Source organism: Ranitomeya variabilis, chromosome 3 (assembly GCF_051348905.1).
Source record: "Ranitomeya variabilis isolate aRanVar5 chromosome 3, aRanVar5.hap1, whole genome shotgun sequence".
Classification (NCBI taxonomy): Eukaryota; Metazoa; Chordata; class Amphibia; order Anura; family Dendrobatidae; genus Ranitomeya; species Ranitomeya variabilis.
Genome location: NC_135234.1, coordinates 638084733 through 638096890, shown reverse-complemented (window position 1 = coordinate 638096890; position 12158 = coordinate 638084733). Strand labels below are relative to the sequence as shown.

Genomic DNA, 12158 nt, shown 5'->3' with positions numbered 1-12158 from the left:
GGACGGATTGAGCGTACAATAAAATATGGTCAAAAAGTGGGTGTCTTTATTTCATTAAAATATTTTTTTCGAGTGTTTGTGTTTTTGGTTTTTTTTTAACCCTTTCATTGGATTAATAATGGATAGGCGTCTTATTGACGCCTCTCCATTATTAACCGGGCTTAATGCCACCTTACAATAGCAAGGTGGCATTAACCCCTCATTACCCCATATCCCACCGCTACACGGGAGTGGGAAGAGAGGGGCTAAGTGCCGGAATTGGCGCATCTTTTTGATGCGCCTTTTCCGGGGCGGCTGCGGGCTTATATTTGTTGCCAGGGGGGGCAAATATCCATGGCCCCTTTCCTAGTCTATGAATATAAGCCCACAGCTGTCTGCGTAGCCTTTCTGGCCTAAAAATATAGGGGGACCCCAACACTTTTTTTTTTTCGGGGCCCCCTATATTTTAGTGCCAGAAAGGCTACGTAGACAGCTGTGGGCTTATATTCATGGCCTGGGAAAAGCCAGTGGTATTTTAACCCCTTCCCAGGCCACAAATATTGGCCTGCAGCAGTCTGCCTAGCCTTTCTGGCCTAAAAATATAGGGGGACCCTATGTCATTTTTTTTTTAGGGGGGGTCCCCCTATATTTTTTTTATTTTAATAGCATTAATAATGGATAGGCGTCTTATTGACGCCTCTCCATTATTAACCGGGATTAATGCCACCTTACAATAGCAAAAATACGTGCAACTGAAATACGTGGCACTTAAATACGTGATACGTGGCACTGAAATACGTGGCACTGAAATACGTGGCACTGAAATACGTGGCACTGAAATACGTGGCACTGAAATACGTGGCACTGAAATACGTGGCACTGAAATACGTGGCACTGAAATACGTGGCACTGAAATACGTGGCACTGAAATACGTGGCACTGAAATACGTGATACGTGGCACTTAAATACGTGGCACTGAAATACGTGATACGTGGCACTTAAATAGCTGGATAGAGCTGGATCCGCGGGCTGTGATCTGGCCTACGCTCAGCACTCTGCGGAGCGCTGTCATTCAAAACACGTCCACTCATTTTGGTGTTTAGTCCCAAAATGGAGGATGGAAGAAGAAAAGGGTTGGACAAGGAAATGACATAATTTCTTTTTTTTTTTTTCCCCACTGCAGTTTAAGCTTTATTTGTGTCAAACACAGAAAATCTGCAGAGAAACTGCATAAAAAACCGCATCAAAAACGCACCAAAAACCGCACCTGCGTTTTCTGCTAAGAGCTGCGGTTTTTAGTGCAGAAAAAACAGCAGGGAAATCAGGAACGTGTGAACATGGCCTAAGACTTAATTTTAACAGTTTATTCTTATTAATTGAAGGTAATTTGTCAGCAGGTTTTTGCTACCTCCTCTAAGAGTAACATGATGTAGAGAAAGAGACCCTGAGAGGAGCGATTTATCACTTAGTTTACTGGTGCATCTGTTCTGACACAGAGACTTTAGATTTAGCAATGCAGCAGAGCTGAGAGTGCTTCCCCCGCCCACATCAGGCTCTGTATGCATAGCTGTAGACAGTGAGCTGCTTATCACAGAAGGGGGCGGAATAGGACTTGCAAGCATGTGGCCAGCTAGTCACAGCAATGTTAATCTCAATGTGATTAAAGCTTCAGTTGAAGTATACACTACACAGCATGACATTTAACCCATCTTTGAGTTCAGTGTTTTAACCCCTACCTCATGCTGTCCTCTCTTTACATAGCAAAAACCTGCTGACAGATTCCCTTTAACAAAAAGTAAAATGAATGAGGAAAAAAAAAATCTTTGCCTTCAAATCCACATTAATTCTTCTAGGTTCACTTCCACATAGATAAGGAGTTTGTGGAATTATAGTCAGGTGTATGAGCAACCAATTGTACAGGTGATAAGGATCATTTCATATGTAGGGTGAAACGGTCATTAACTGAAACAAACTGTTGCGTTGGAGGCTTAAAACTGGTTGAGGATCATCCAAACTCTTGCCACAAAAGGGGGTTTGAGGAAGACTGTTTTGTGGCAAGACTGAGCATAGCAACATGACCCAAGGTAGTTATACTGCATCAACAATTTCTTTAAGGCAAATATTTCAGAGTATTGGGGTTTTAACGTTGTTGATGATAATAATTAGAGCACCGTTGATGTTGCTGTACATGAGAAGGGGTTACATACAGGATACAAATATAAAACCCTGTGAACAAACCAACAATGACAGACTTGTACAGAGGAGAAAGGGCCCTGCTCTTGTCGGCTTACAGCCTATCTATAGAATGATGGGGAAGGAGACAATAATTTTGGGGCTGTGGCAGCTTCAGAAGTGGTGAGGTGGCAGCAGGGTCATTGCGGGCTGTAAGCTTTCTTGAAGAAATGGGGTTTTCTAGTTCCATCTTAAGGTTCAGATTGTGGTGGATAATCAGTGTGAGGCACAGAATTCCAGAGGATGAAGGGATACTCGGTACAAGTCTTAGAGGTGACTAGGTGGGGAACGTTTGAGTGTGGCGGAGAGAGGGTGGTCTTGGGAGAACTGGAGGTTGCGTGTTGGAAGATATCAGTAGATTAGTTGGGAGATGGATTATGGACTGCTTTGTAGATCAATGTTAGCAGTTTGAACTGGATATGCAGGAGGGAAGAAACGGTGGAGTAGAGAGGACCGAGGTGGAGAAGGAGGATATGGCTGATACACTCTGGGATTCTGGACAGCAGAGAGGAGATATCTTGGCTAGAGAGGTAGACCAGAGTGTCATGAGTGTATAGGTTGTAATGGAGGCCAATGCGACTTTTAGGTGTTCCAGCCCAAAGGTATAGATTGAGAAAAGTAGGGTCCCAGAACAAAGTCTTGAGGGACATAAACAAAAAGAAAGCAGGGTGAGGAGGTAGAATTGGTATGGAGACACTCAATGTGCGGTTAGAATGTTATGAGGAAATCCAGGAAAGGGTAAGGTCCTTGATGCCAAGGGAAGAGGGGATTTGTAGGAGTAAGTGGTTGACGGTGTTGCAGGCAGAGGACCGATCTAGGAGTATAGAAAATTGTCTGTATTCTTTGACGGTAAGTAGATAGTTAGTATTTTAATCAGGACAGTTTCAGTTGAGTAGTGGGGACAGAAGGCGGACTGTAGGTTGTCAGAGAGATAGATGCAAGGTGGGAGGCATGATCAGCATGGACATGCTGTTCAAGGAGTTTGGAGGCGAACAGGATCACCGATTATGGGATGAGAGATGGACGTGGATGGTCGAGTTGAGGGATGGTTTCTTCAGGATAGATGTGATTGTGGTGTGTTGGGAAGGTACCAGAATTTAACGATGGGTTTAATAGATGGGTTAGGGCCAGGACAAGTGTGGTGAGGAGGTGGGATGGCATGGGGTCAAGTGCACAAGTGGTGACGTTGGCATTTGAAGAGGAGATGAGAGTTCTTATTCAGTGATGATGGGGGAGTAAGTTATGGGGAAGGGCATTGGTCTATTTTACGGAGGAGTTGTGGTTGTTGTCCAATAAAGACTTGTCTTGTTTAGTCCATCCTATTTTTGAAATATGCAGCAAATTCTTCTGTAGAGATGGAGCAGTGGTGGGCGGAGGAGAGCTTTAGGTGTTGACTAGCGGTTTGGGGTTGTGCTATAAAGAGGATTGGGGTTGTGCTATAAGGAGGATAACCAGTGTGTTGAAGTAGTCTTGTTTAGCCAAGGTGAGTGCCACCGTGAATGAGTTGCTTTTTTGAATGCAGTGAAGTCTTCTTGCAAGTGCGCTTTCTTCCAGCTCCGCTCCGCAACCATGGACATTTGCTGAAGCTTTTTAGTAAGGTTGTTGTGCCAGGGCTGTCTTTTGATTCCTCACAATCTGCCATGAACGAGAGGGGCCACCAAGTCAATAGCTGATGCGTGTGTTACATTGTATAAAACAGTGGCACTATCTGTGTTGTGGAGTGACAATATGGAGGATAGCCGTAAAATAGAGGCAGTTTGTGTGAATGTCTAGATTTACAAGGTTTCTGTGGAGGTGCGCTAGTTGCTGGAAATTAAGTGCAGGTGAGGAGAACATGGTTGAGCGTGCGTATTGGTGGTCAGGGGAAGAGGTGAGGTTGGATAAGGAGCAGAGGCAGGTGAAGATTACGTCTGTCTGTCCGTGTGTGTGGCTGCAGAGGACCACTGGATAAGACCAAAGGATGAAGCAAGTGACATGAGTTTGGAAGCTGCAGGCTGGCAGTGTTTGTGGGGATGTTGAAGTAACCCATGATGATGATGGGAATGTCAGCAGAGAGAAAGTGTATAAGCTAGTTGGAGAACTGGTCAATAAAGGCAGTGGCTTCAAGATTTTCTTTTTTTTTTTTTTTTTTTTAAATCGCCGAGAAATGGATAATGTTGAAACAGACACCTTGGTCACCCAAGGAGTCTTAGTGAAGCAGATGAGACACATCTTGATTACTTCCCTTTTGAAATCCGAAGATGTCCAACAGTGCCATCTATCCCGAACTAGCTGTATGCCAGATACACAAATCTACTGTCCAGAGATGTCTGGCCTGAAATGGTTTTTATGAAAGAATTATGAACAATAAAAAACCTATACCTGTGATATGGAAACAAGTCCAAGCTACTGCACGAAAACATATTACCGTATATACTCGAGTATATGCCTACCCGAATATAAGCCAAGGCACCTGATTTTGCCACGAAAAACTGGGTAAGCTTATTGACTCGAGTATAAGCCCAGGTATGCATTGTCCCCTGATCCCTGTCCTTGTATGCATGGCGTCCCCGTCCTTGTATGCATGGGTCCCCGTCCTTGTATGCATGGCTCCTTATCCCCATCCTCGCAGCATCTCGTTTGTTCTGGCGCCAGCGCACTTCCTGCAGAGCGATCACGTGGCCCTGCTCATAAAGGTAATGAATATTCATTACACGCGCTTGAGAGTGGAGAGGCATGTATATTCATTACCTTAATGAGTGGGGGACACGTGACCGCTCTGCAGGAAGTGCTGCTGGCGCTAGGACGGAGGAGATGCAGCGAGGGTGCGCAGGAAAGTATGTAGGATGTGTGCCACGCTGCTGGAGGCTGCGACTGTCATTCTCTTTAGCAGCAGCACAGGCTTTAGCCACGGTCGCCGGCTCCTGCCTCTGTGACCCGCAGCTCCCCCTCCCCCGCTGGCTTTCTGGACAATTGACTCGTGTATAAGCCGAGGGGGGCGTTTTCAGCACAAAAAAATGTGCTGAAAAACTTGGCTTGCACACAAGTATTAACGTTAACTGGTGTGCAGAAAAGCGACAGTAGGTGCTCTGGACTGATGAATCAAAATGTGAAATATTTTGCTGTAGCAGAAGGTAATTTATTTGCTGGAGAGCAGTACAGCAAGTGTCTGCAGGTAACAATAAAGCATGGTGGAGGTTTAATGTAAGTTTTGGGCTGCATTTCAGCAAATTGAGTTGGATATTGTCGGGATTAGTTGTGTCCTCAATGCTGAGAAATACAGGCTGATACTTATCATGCAATACCATCAGGGAGGTATTACTGAAAACATGGAGTCAATAGTCCATCAATAAAAATGTATTTTATTGTTACCTGATTCCCTCTGTTGTAATTGACTGTTTTAATTTATGTGTACGCCATATTATGATTTAATAAAATGTATATCTATTGGTGGACTATTGACTCCATATTTTCAGTAATAATTTTATGTTGGGGGTGTCCATTGTGCTTATTTGCATAGGCCTCCCATCCTAGTGAAGTTATAGGGTTGCTTTTTATATTTATGATTATATGATCTCTGTTCTGTTGGGGAGGTGTCGGATCCCAACTTATTCTGCAGCAGGACATCTATCCCAAACGTACATTCAATATCATTAAGAACAGTCTTCAGTGTTTAAAAGAACAAGAAGTCCTAGAAGTGATGATGTGGGCCCCACAGAGCCCTGATCTCATCATCACCAAGTCAGTTTTGAGGTTACATTTAGAGACACAAGGATTTGCACAAGGCTACATCCATCCACAGAAGATCTGTGGTTAGTTTTCCCAAGATGTTTGGAACAACTTCCCTGCAGTTTCTTCAAAATTTACGTATGAAGGAGAATTAAGTGTCCTAAATAGAAAGTGTCTTAAAGGGCCACTGTCACCCCCTCCACCCGTTATAAACTAAAAGAGCCACCTTGTGCAGTAGTAATGCTGCAGTCTAACAAGGTGGCTCTTTTAGTTTTTGATTCCGTTATTCCCTCAATAAAGCGTTTTAAAATTTGCCCTAACTACCTGTCTGTAGATCTAAAGGCAGGTCCGAAGCCTCCTCTGTGAATCTCCCAACGGCCGTCACTCTTCTCTTCTGGGGATGTGGTCGCCGCCCCCTTCGCGCTGTTTCTTCTTAAATCCGGCGCCTGCGCTGTGCGTGCCTGCCTGGAACAGGCGCAGTCTTCATTGTCCGTCATAGGTCAGATGCAGGGTGCCTGACTGCGCCTGTGCGGGAAGTGCGGCCACCCTGTTGCTGAATCCCCACCCCGCACTGTGTTATTCATTATGCACAGTGCGGGGCTGGGGTTCCTGGGCATGCGCACTGCGCTGTTCAGACGCTCCCCCGCCTTCCAGCGTTATTTGCGGCTGCTTCATTCCAAACGCTGGCAAGGAAACCTGTATATTACAGCAATGCTGGAAGGCGGGGGACCGGGGGAGCGTCTGAACAGCGCAGTGCGCATGCCCAGGAACCCCAGCCCCGCACTGTGCATAATGAATAACACAGTGCGGGGTGGGGATTCAGCAACAGGGTGGCCGCACTGCCCGCACAGGTGCAGTCAGGCACCCTGCATCTGACCTATGACGGACAATGAAGACTGCGCCTGTTCCAGGCAGGCACGCACAGCGCAGGCGCCGGATTTAAGAAGAAACAGCGCGAAGGGGGCGGCGGCGACCACATCCCCAGAAGAGAAGAGTGACGGCCGTTGGGAGATTCACAGAGGAGGCTTCGGACCTGCCTCCAGGTCTACAGACAGGTAGTTAGGGCAAATTTTAAAACGCTTTATTGAGGGAATAACGGAATCAAAAACTAAAAGAGCCACCTTGTTAGACTGCAGCATTACTGCTGCACAAGGTGGCTCTTTTAGTTTATAATGGCTGGAGGGGGTGACAGTGGCCCTTTAAGGGTGAGTGGTATGGAGCATGAAAACCAGAAGTTACCACTCCCTTCAGCACACATGGAAAAATTTAGAAATTGGCCAGCACATCTTTAGTATTAATTGAATACATAGGTTCAGATATGGTGTTTGCTATACAGACATGTATATGCAACATGCACCAGCACGCTGTTGGCATCGTTCACGTGAATTGCACTATTGCCACATTTGTCTTTTGTACTGGCTAACTTTTTTTTATATTTTGGCATTGTTTGGCTGTCTGTTTCCTCCAAAGTATTACTCTCTCCCTATCTTTCCAATATAATGTTAATTAGAGACAAGTACTGTATATCTGGATTCAATTTTTTACAAGTTCATTTGAGGGTTTAACATAATGTAAAAAAAAATTATACTGTACAGTGTTAGCCAGAAAAATCGATGTAAATACATTTATGTGCAGAAATGACAAGTATTTTAGTAGTGATAATTTTTGTGGTTAGGCAATAAAGGTATCACTCCTAGAATACTTTTTCATTTTTGGGCATAAGTTTTTACAGGGCTTGGCATTGAGATGAGATTTTAGTATAGCCCACCTGCAAAAGGTTGCCATGTCATCGTGCACAGTTTGATTGAAAGTGTGTGCGCCCATGAGCCAGAATACCTGCTCAGTATTTCTTTAAAACTAGTGCGTGCGTAATTTTATTAGATGCAGTTTCTCAGTAAGGAAATTGAGAATGTATAAATGATTAATTTCAGTTCCTATTTTATTTTCAAATGGTTTGTATTTCTTTTTTCATCTGATGCAGGAGATTTGAGATGGACCGGGATCCTACCAATGCTCGTTACTGTGCTGAATGTGGAAAAATGCATCCAGCGGAAGAGGGAGACTTCTGGGCAGAATCAAGTATGCTGGGTCTCAAGATCACCTATTTTGCAATGATGCAAGGGAAAGTGTTTGATATCACAGGTAATGGAATGCAGAGTAACCCAGCGCCATAGGGATATATTAGAGGTTACTGCTCGTTTAGTTTGTTCCACTCTGGTTCATCAGCACCTCTTTTTCATTTTGTAATACTGAGTGACATGCAGAAATTGTAGTTAATTTATAGCAATCTGTACTTTTTCAGCGGCTATTATCGCTTCTTTTCTCCATCTTTAGAGTGGGCAGGATGCCAACGTGTGGGAATCTCACCAGACACTCACCGGGTTCCGTATCACATTTCATTTGGCTCAAGAAATTCTACAAATGCAGGCCGGCAAAGGTTTGGACTCTTTAAGTGTTATGGGAACAGTTTAAAGAGGTTGTCTTAAATACTGTATTTTTCTGACTAGAAGATGCACTCTACCCTAAAATGCACCTAGTTTTGAGAGAAGAGAAATAGGAACAAATGTGGTCATGATGCATAGTTATGGGTGGAGGGTTGATCTGCTGCTGATTCTTCTAGATAGGGGTAATGTCCCCCAATTATGTACTGATTCCCTCTCCACCCCCATCCTGGTATACATGGCCCCCATCACGCCGCACACAAAGTAAATGATTCTACTCACCTTGCCTCTGCTGCCTCGCAGCTTGGCATGCTGTTCTGATGCTGCCTGCTGACTTCAGCGTGTAAGCAACGCATGATGTCACTGCCATTTGCCCCCACATGACATCAGAACCCAAAATATTCACTGTTCCACACGCCCTGGACTATGGGAGTTGGGAGCAGTGAATATTAATTTTTCCTCAATAGCGGGCACAAGTGATGGTCCAGCCACTGCAGGAAGCTGGCAGATGCGGCAATCACATGTGCTCGCTATTAAGGAGAATGAATATTCACTGCTCCACACTCCCATAGTCTCTCCCACCTCTCGGCGCTGGCTTCAGTGCATAGAGGTGGAGGGGACTATGGGTGTGGGGTGCAGTGAATATTCATTACCTTTTTATAGCTGTCACGCGTGTTAGCTGCAGCCACTGGCTTCCTTCCTCCTGTGCAACAGGTATTAGTAAACTTGAGATCGCCTGCCCCACTTGCTACTTAATGTAGAATTGAGCGAAAAGTGACAATTCCTTTCATGTTAGTGTTATCATTGTCCTAGTCTTGGGTATTGATGAACTATCCCTGCGGCAGTCTTCTGCCACCTGGCAGCCTCACTGATCTGCATTTTTTGTTGTTTTCTGGTTTACACCATAGAGAAGTGTAGATGTTAATTTGCTAATCACAGTAGGCAGCGTTTTTGTGTTGCAGCACAGCTGCCATTTATGAACTTTCTCTTCTACTGCAGAGCACCATCAGAAAGCACCCCGACCTCTGTTGCCGATTTACAGAACCTCTTGAGCAGAATATTCCAAGGATCTCCTGGTCAGATGCCCAATGGCAACCTCTTCACACCTCCCCCGCAGCCTCCGCCACACGGGGCTCCATCTCCTTCTGCTCCATCTAAACCTGACACTGCATCCAAGAGTGAAACAAAGTCAAAGCGAAAGAAGAAAATGAGGCGCCCAGTGCAGAAATGAGCACTCTCCATGCATCAAACTGAAAATGTGAAGAAACAGGGGTAAAGACATTAATTGCACAACTTTTCTTCAAACTCCATAAGTGTTTAGTGATTTCCAGTCTGACTGCTGAACACTGACCGGAACCAAGTTGTCAAGGGCTTTGCACCATTCAAATGAACACTTTTATTCTTTTTATTTTTTATTCTAGAAATTCTGATTGCAGTGAGGACCAGAAAGCTTTCCCTTTGCAAGTACCTTTAACAGATCGGACTTTTTTTTTTTTTTTGTCTTAATAGAAACCTTATCTACTCATCATACCAAAGATACCTGGTGTAGACATCTATGTGGAGAGGAAGACTTTACTGTGCATGTAGGCTAATGGCAAATGGACCCCGGTAGAATGTATGGATGGGCACATGCACAGGAACGCTCATCTCTCCTAGTTTTATACACAGGAGCTGGGACGCTACATTTGGTTTTGCTTTGATTATCCTTTCTCCATCTTTTAGAAATTGCTGTGAATGACATCAAACTCCATGAAAGCCAAGGAGTGGACAGCTTTTCTTCTTATATTCATGGATGTTAATACAGGGGCAGACATGCTGCCAATATCTGCATTTTTTTCACCAATTTCTTTTTCAATAGTTTTTTTCTGTTCTGCTCGTTACTGTGTAACCATTGCACTGGTCTGTGCATTACCTTAAAATTCACAATAATGATATATCGGTATAAAGGGGTGAAAGCTCTTGAGGGATTTCAGACAATATGCTTTTAATTGCCCCTTATATCCATTTTATTAGAATAATTGCTGGATTTGAGAATGAAGATGTTCTATTCACAGTTTTTTTTTTTTTTTACTGGAGACACCCACACACCTTAATTGTAATCAGTGGGAATTCCAGATTCCTTGAGTATATATAAACTTATCATGCCTCTCAGTAATTGGAATAACAGGATATGCCATATGAATACCCCGCTGTTCAACTTAGACAGGGACACTTGTTCTCGAGATGGCTGTGATCTTGCCTGCCAGACTCGCAGCACCATTCTTGTTGATGGGCAGCATCTAGTAAAGCCCAGCTCTGTTCAGATCAGTGCTGAAAACACATACTGACAGTACAAAAAACCATGTTTTTTTTAATCGTTTGAATCCCTTTTATGATATTTTACCAGAAAATCTTTTTAAAATTAAAAGTCAAGAATAGCATCATCCTCTTAGCATTTTGCTTGAGATTAACAGTGACCTGAACAGGTATTTCACTAATTAGATTTCACGTAACCACCTGATTGGTAATGACATCTCGATCTGTGAGGGACTGATGGCTGAGATGCTGTCAGATTGCCAAGAACCAGCACTTGAGTCCAGTTTGAATGAAACAGCAGTGCACACGGTGAAATGCGGTTTCATACATTCTGCCCGGGACTGTGAGAAAGCTGAACTCGGCGCTCCCCTATTCCCAGCAGTCCCATAGAGAATGAATAGAACAATCGAGCATGAGCAAACAGCGGACTAAATTGCCCTGTAGGTGACCGGTGGAGGGGCCCCAGCTGTCAGACCTACACAGATCTAGAAGTTATAATTTATCCCCTTTAAGGGTTTCTTGACCAGTCTGAAGGCGTACCTACACTTTCACACACAAATGATTATAGTGCAGGACTCTGCAGTCATTTCTCTAAATCACTTCATTAGGGATTTCTGCCGATAACCCCCACAGTACGGACCACCTGAAGCTTGTTCTGCAGCATACACTAAAATATGCAGCGTCCTACTTGTCTTAGTTGCTTTCTTCAGTAAAATCTTATGACCTTTGCTCCCGCACTGAAAAAGGTACCAGAGCAGCAAAGTGTAGCGTTGTCTGCAGCACAGACTTCAGGTGGTCTGTACTGCGAGTTATTGGCAGAAATCGCTAAAAGAGGGATTTAATAAAAGCGATTATACATTGGTCCTGCTTTATCATCAATTTCTTGGAAATCATTGGTACGCTTAACTGAAAAGCCCTATTTTATGTATAGTGTGTGTTTGGCGCCATTGCCATGACTTGCCTTGTCTATCAATTTTGACAGTCCCTATTTTTTTTTTTTAATGATCTGCTTTGTTCCATTACTCAGGCAATACAAGTAAGAAAGCCGTCCCCAAGCTTCTTTGTAACAGTATTGAACATTTGGGATTAAGTTTGTGGCTGCTTTGTCATTTTTAAGTTACCCCTGGGATAGCCATTCATATACTGATCCCACTGTATAGTACATTTCTGCAGGAACGGTTTATAGGACAATCAAATTTAACAGGTTTTGTTTCTGAATATTTTCTATTTTTTGATTGTACAAGTGTGCTAACTCTCCGCCCAAAGACTTATGCTCATACTGTAGTTTGGTGAAATATTATTTTATTACGGAGGTATAGGTGACATGTTCACTTGCTGCGGCTGATAAATGATCTAACTCAGGATAATGTTGTGTAACATCTAATACATAGAATACAGGTACAGAAAGTCAGATATCACATGATGTGAAATTGTATTAATCTGTATATTCCATGCCTTAAAAAATGCCGCAGGATACAGTGAAGATTTGGCAAAATCGGTGC

General features: G+C 43.7%; 1 protein-coding gene across 2 annotated transcripts in view; it reads left to right on the top strand.

Moving 5' to 3' along the window:
- Positions 1–11744, top strand: part of DNAJC14 (DnaJ heat shock protein family (Hsp40) member C14) — a 32961-nt gene extending 21217 nt beyond the window's left edge. Inside the window, exons 5-8 of one of the 2 annotated variants that reach the window (XM_077297594.1) lie at positions 7902–8062; positions 8255–8357; positions 9361–9633; positions 9871–10783. In XM_077297594.1, the coding sequence (XP_077153709.1) occupies positions 7902–8062; positions 8255–8357; positions 9361–9592 (496 nt within the window). In that variant the 3' untranslated portion in view covers positions 9593–9633; positions 9871–10783. Of the gene's footprint in view, positions 1–7901; positions 8063–8254; positions 8358–9360 lie in introns of both variants that reach the window. The other variant, XM_077297592.1, reaches the window with a different exon arrangement.
- Positions 11745–12158: the final 414 nt, after the last annotated feature.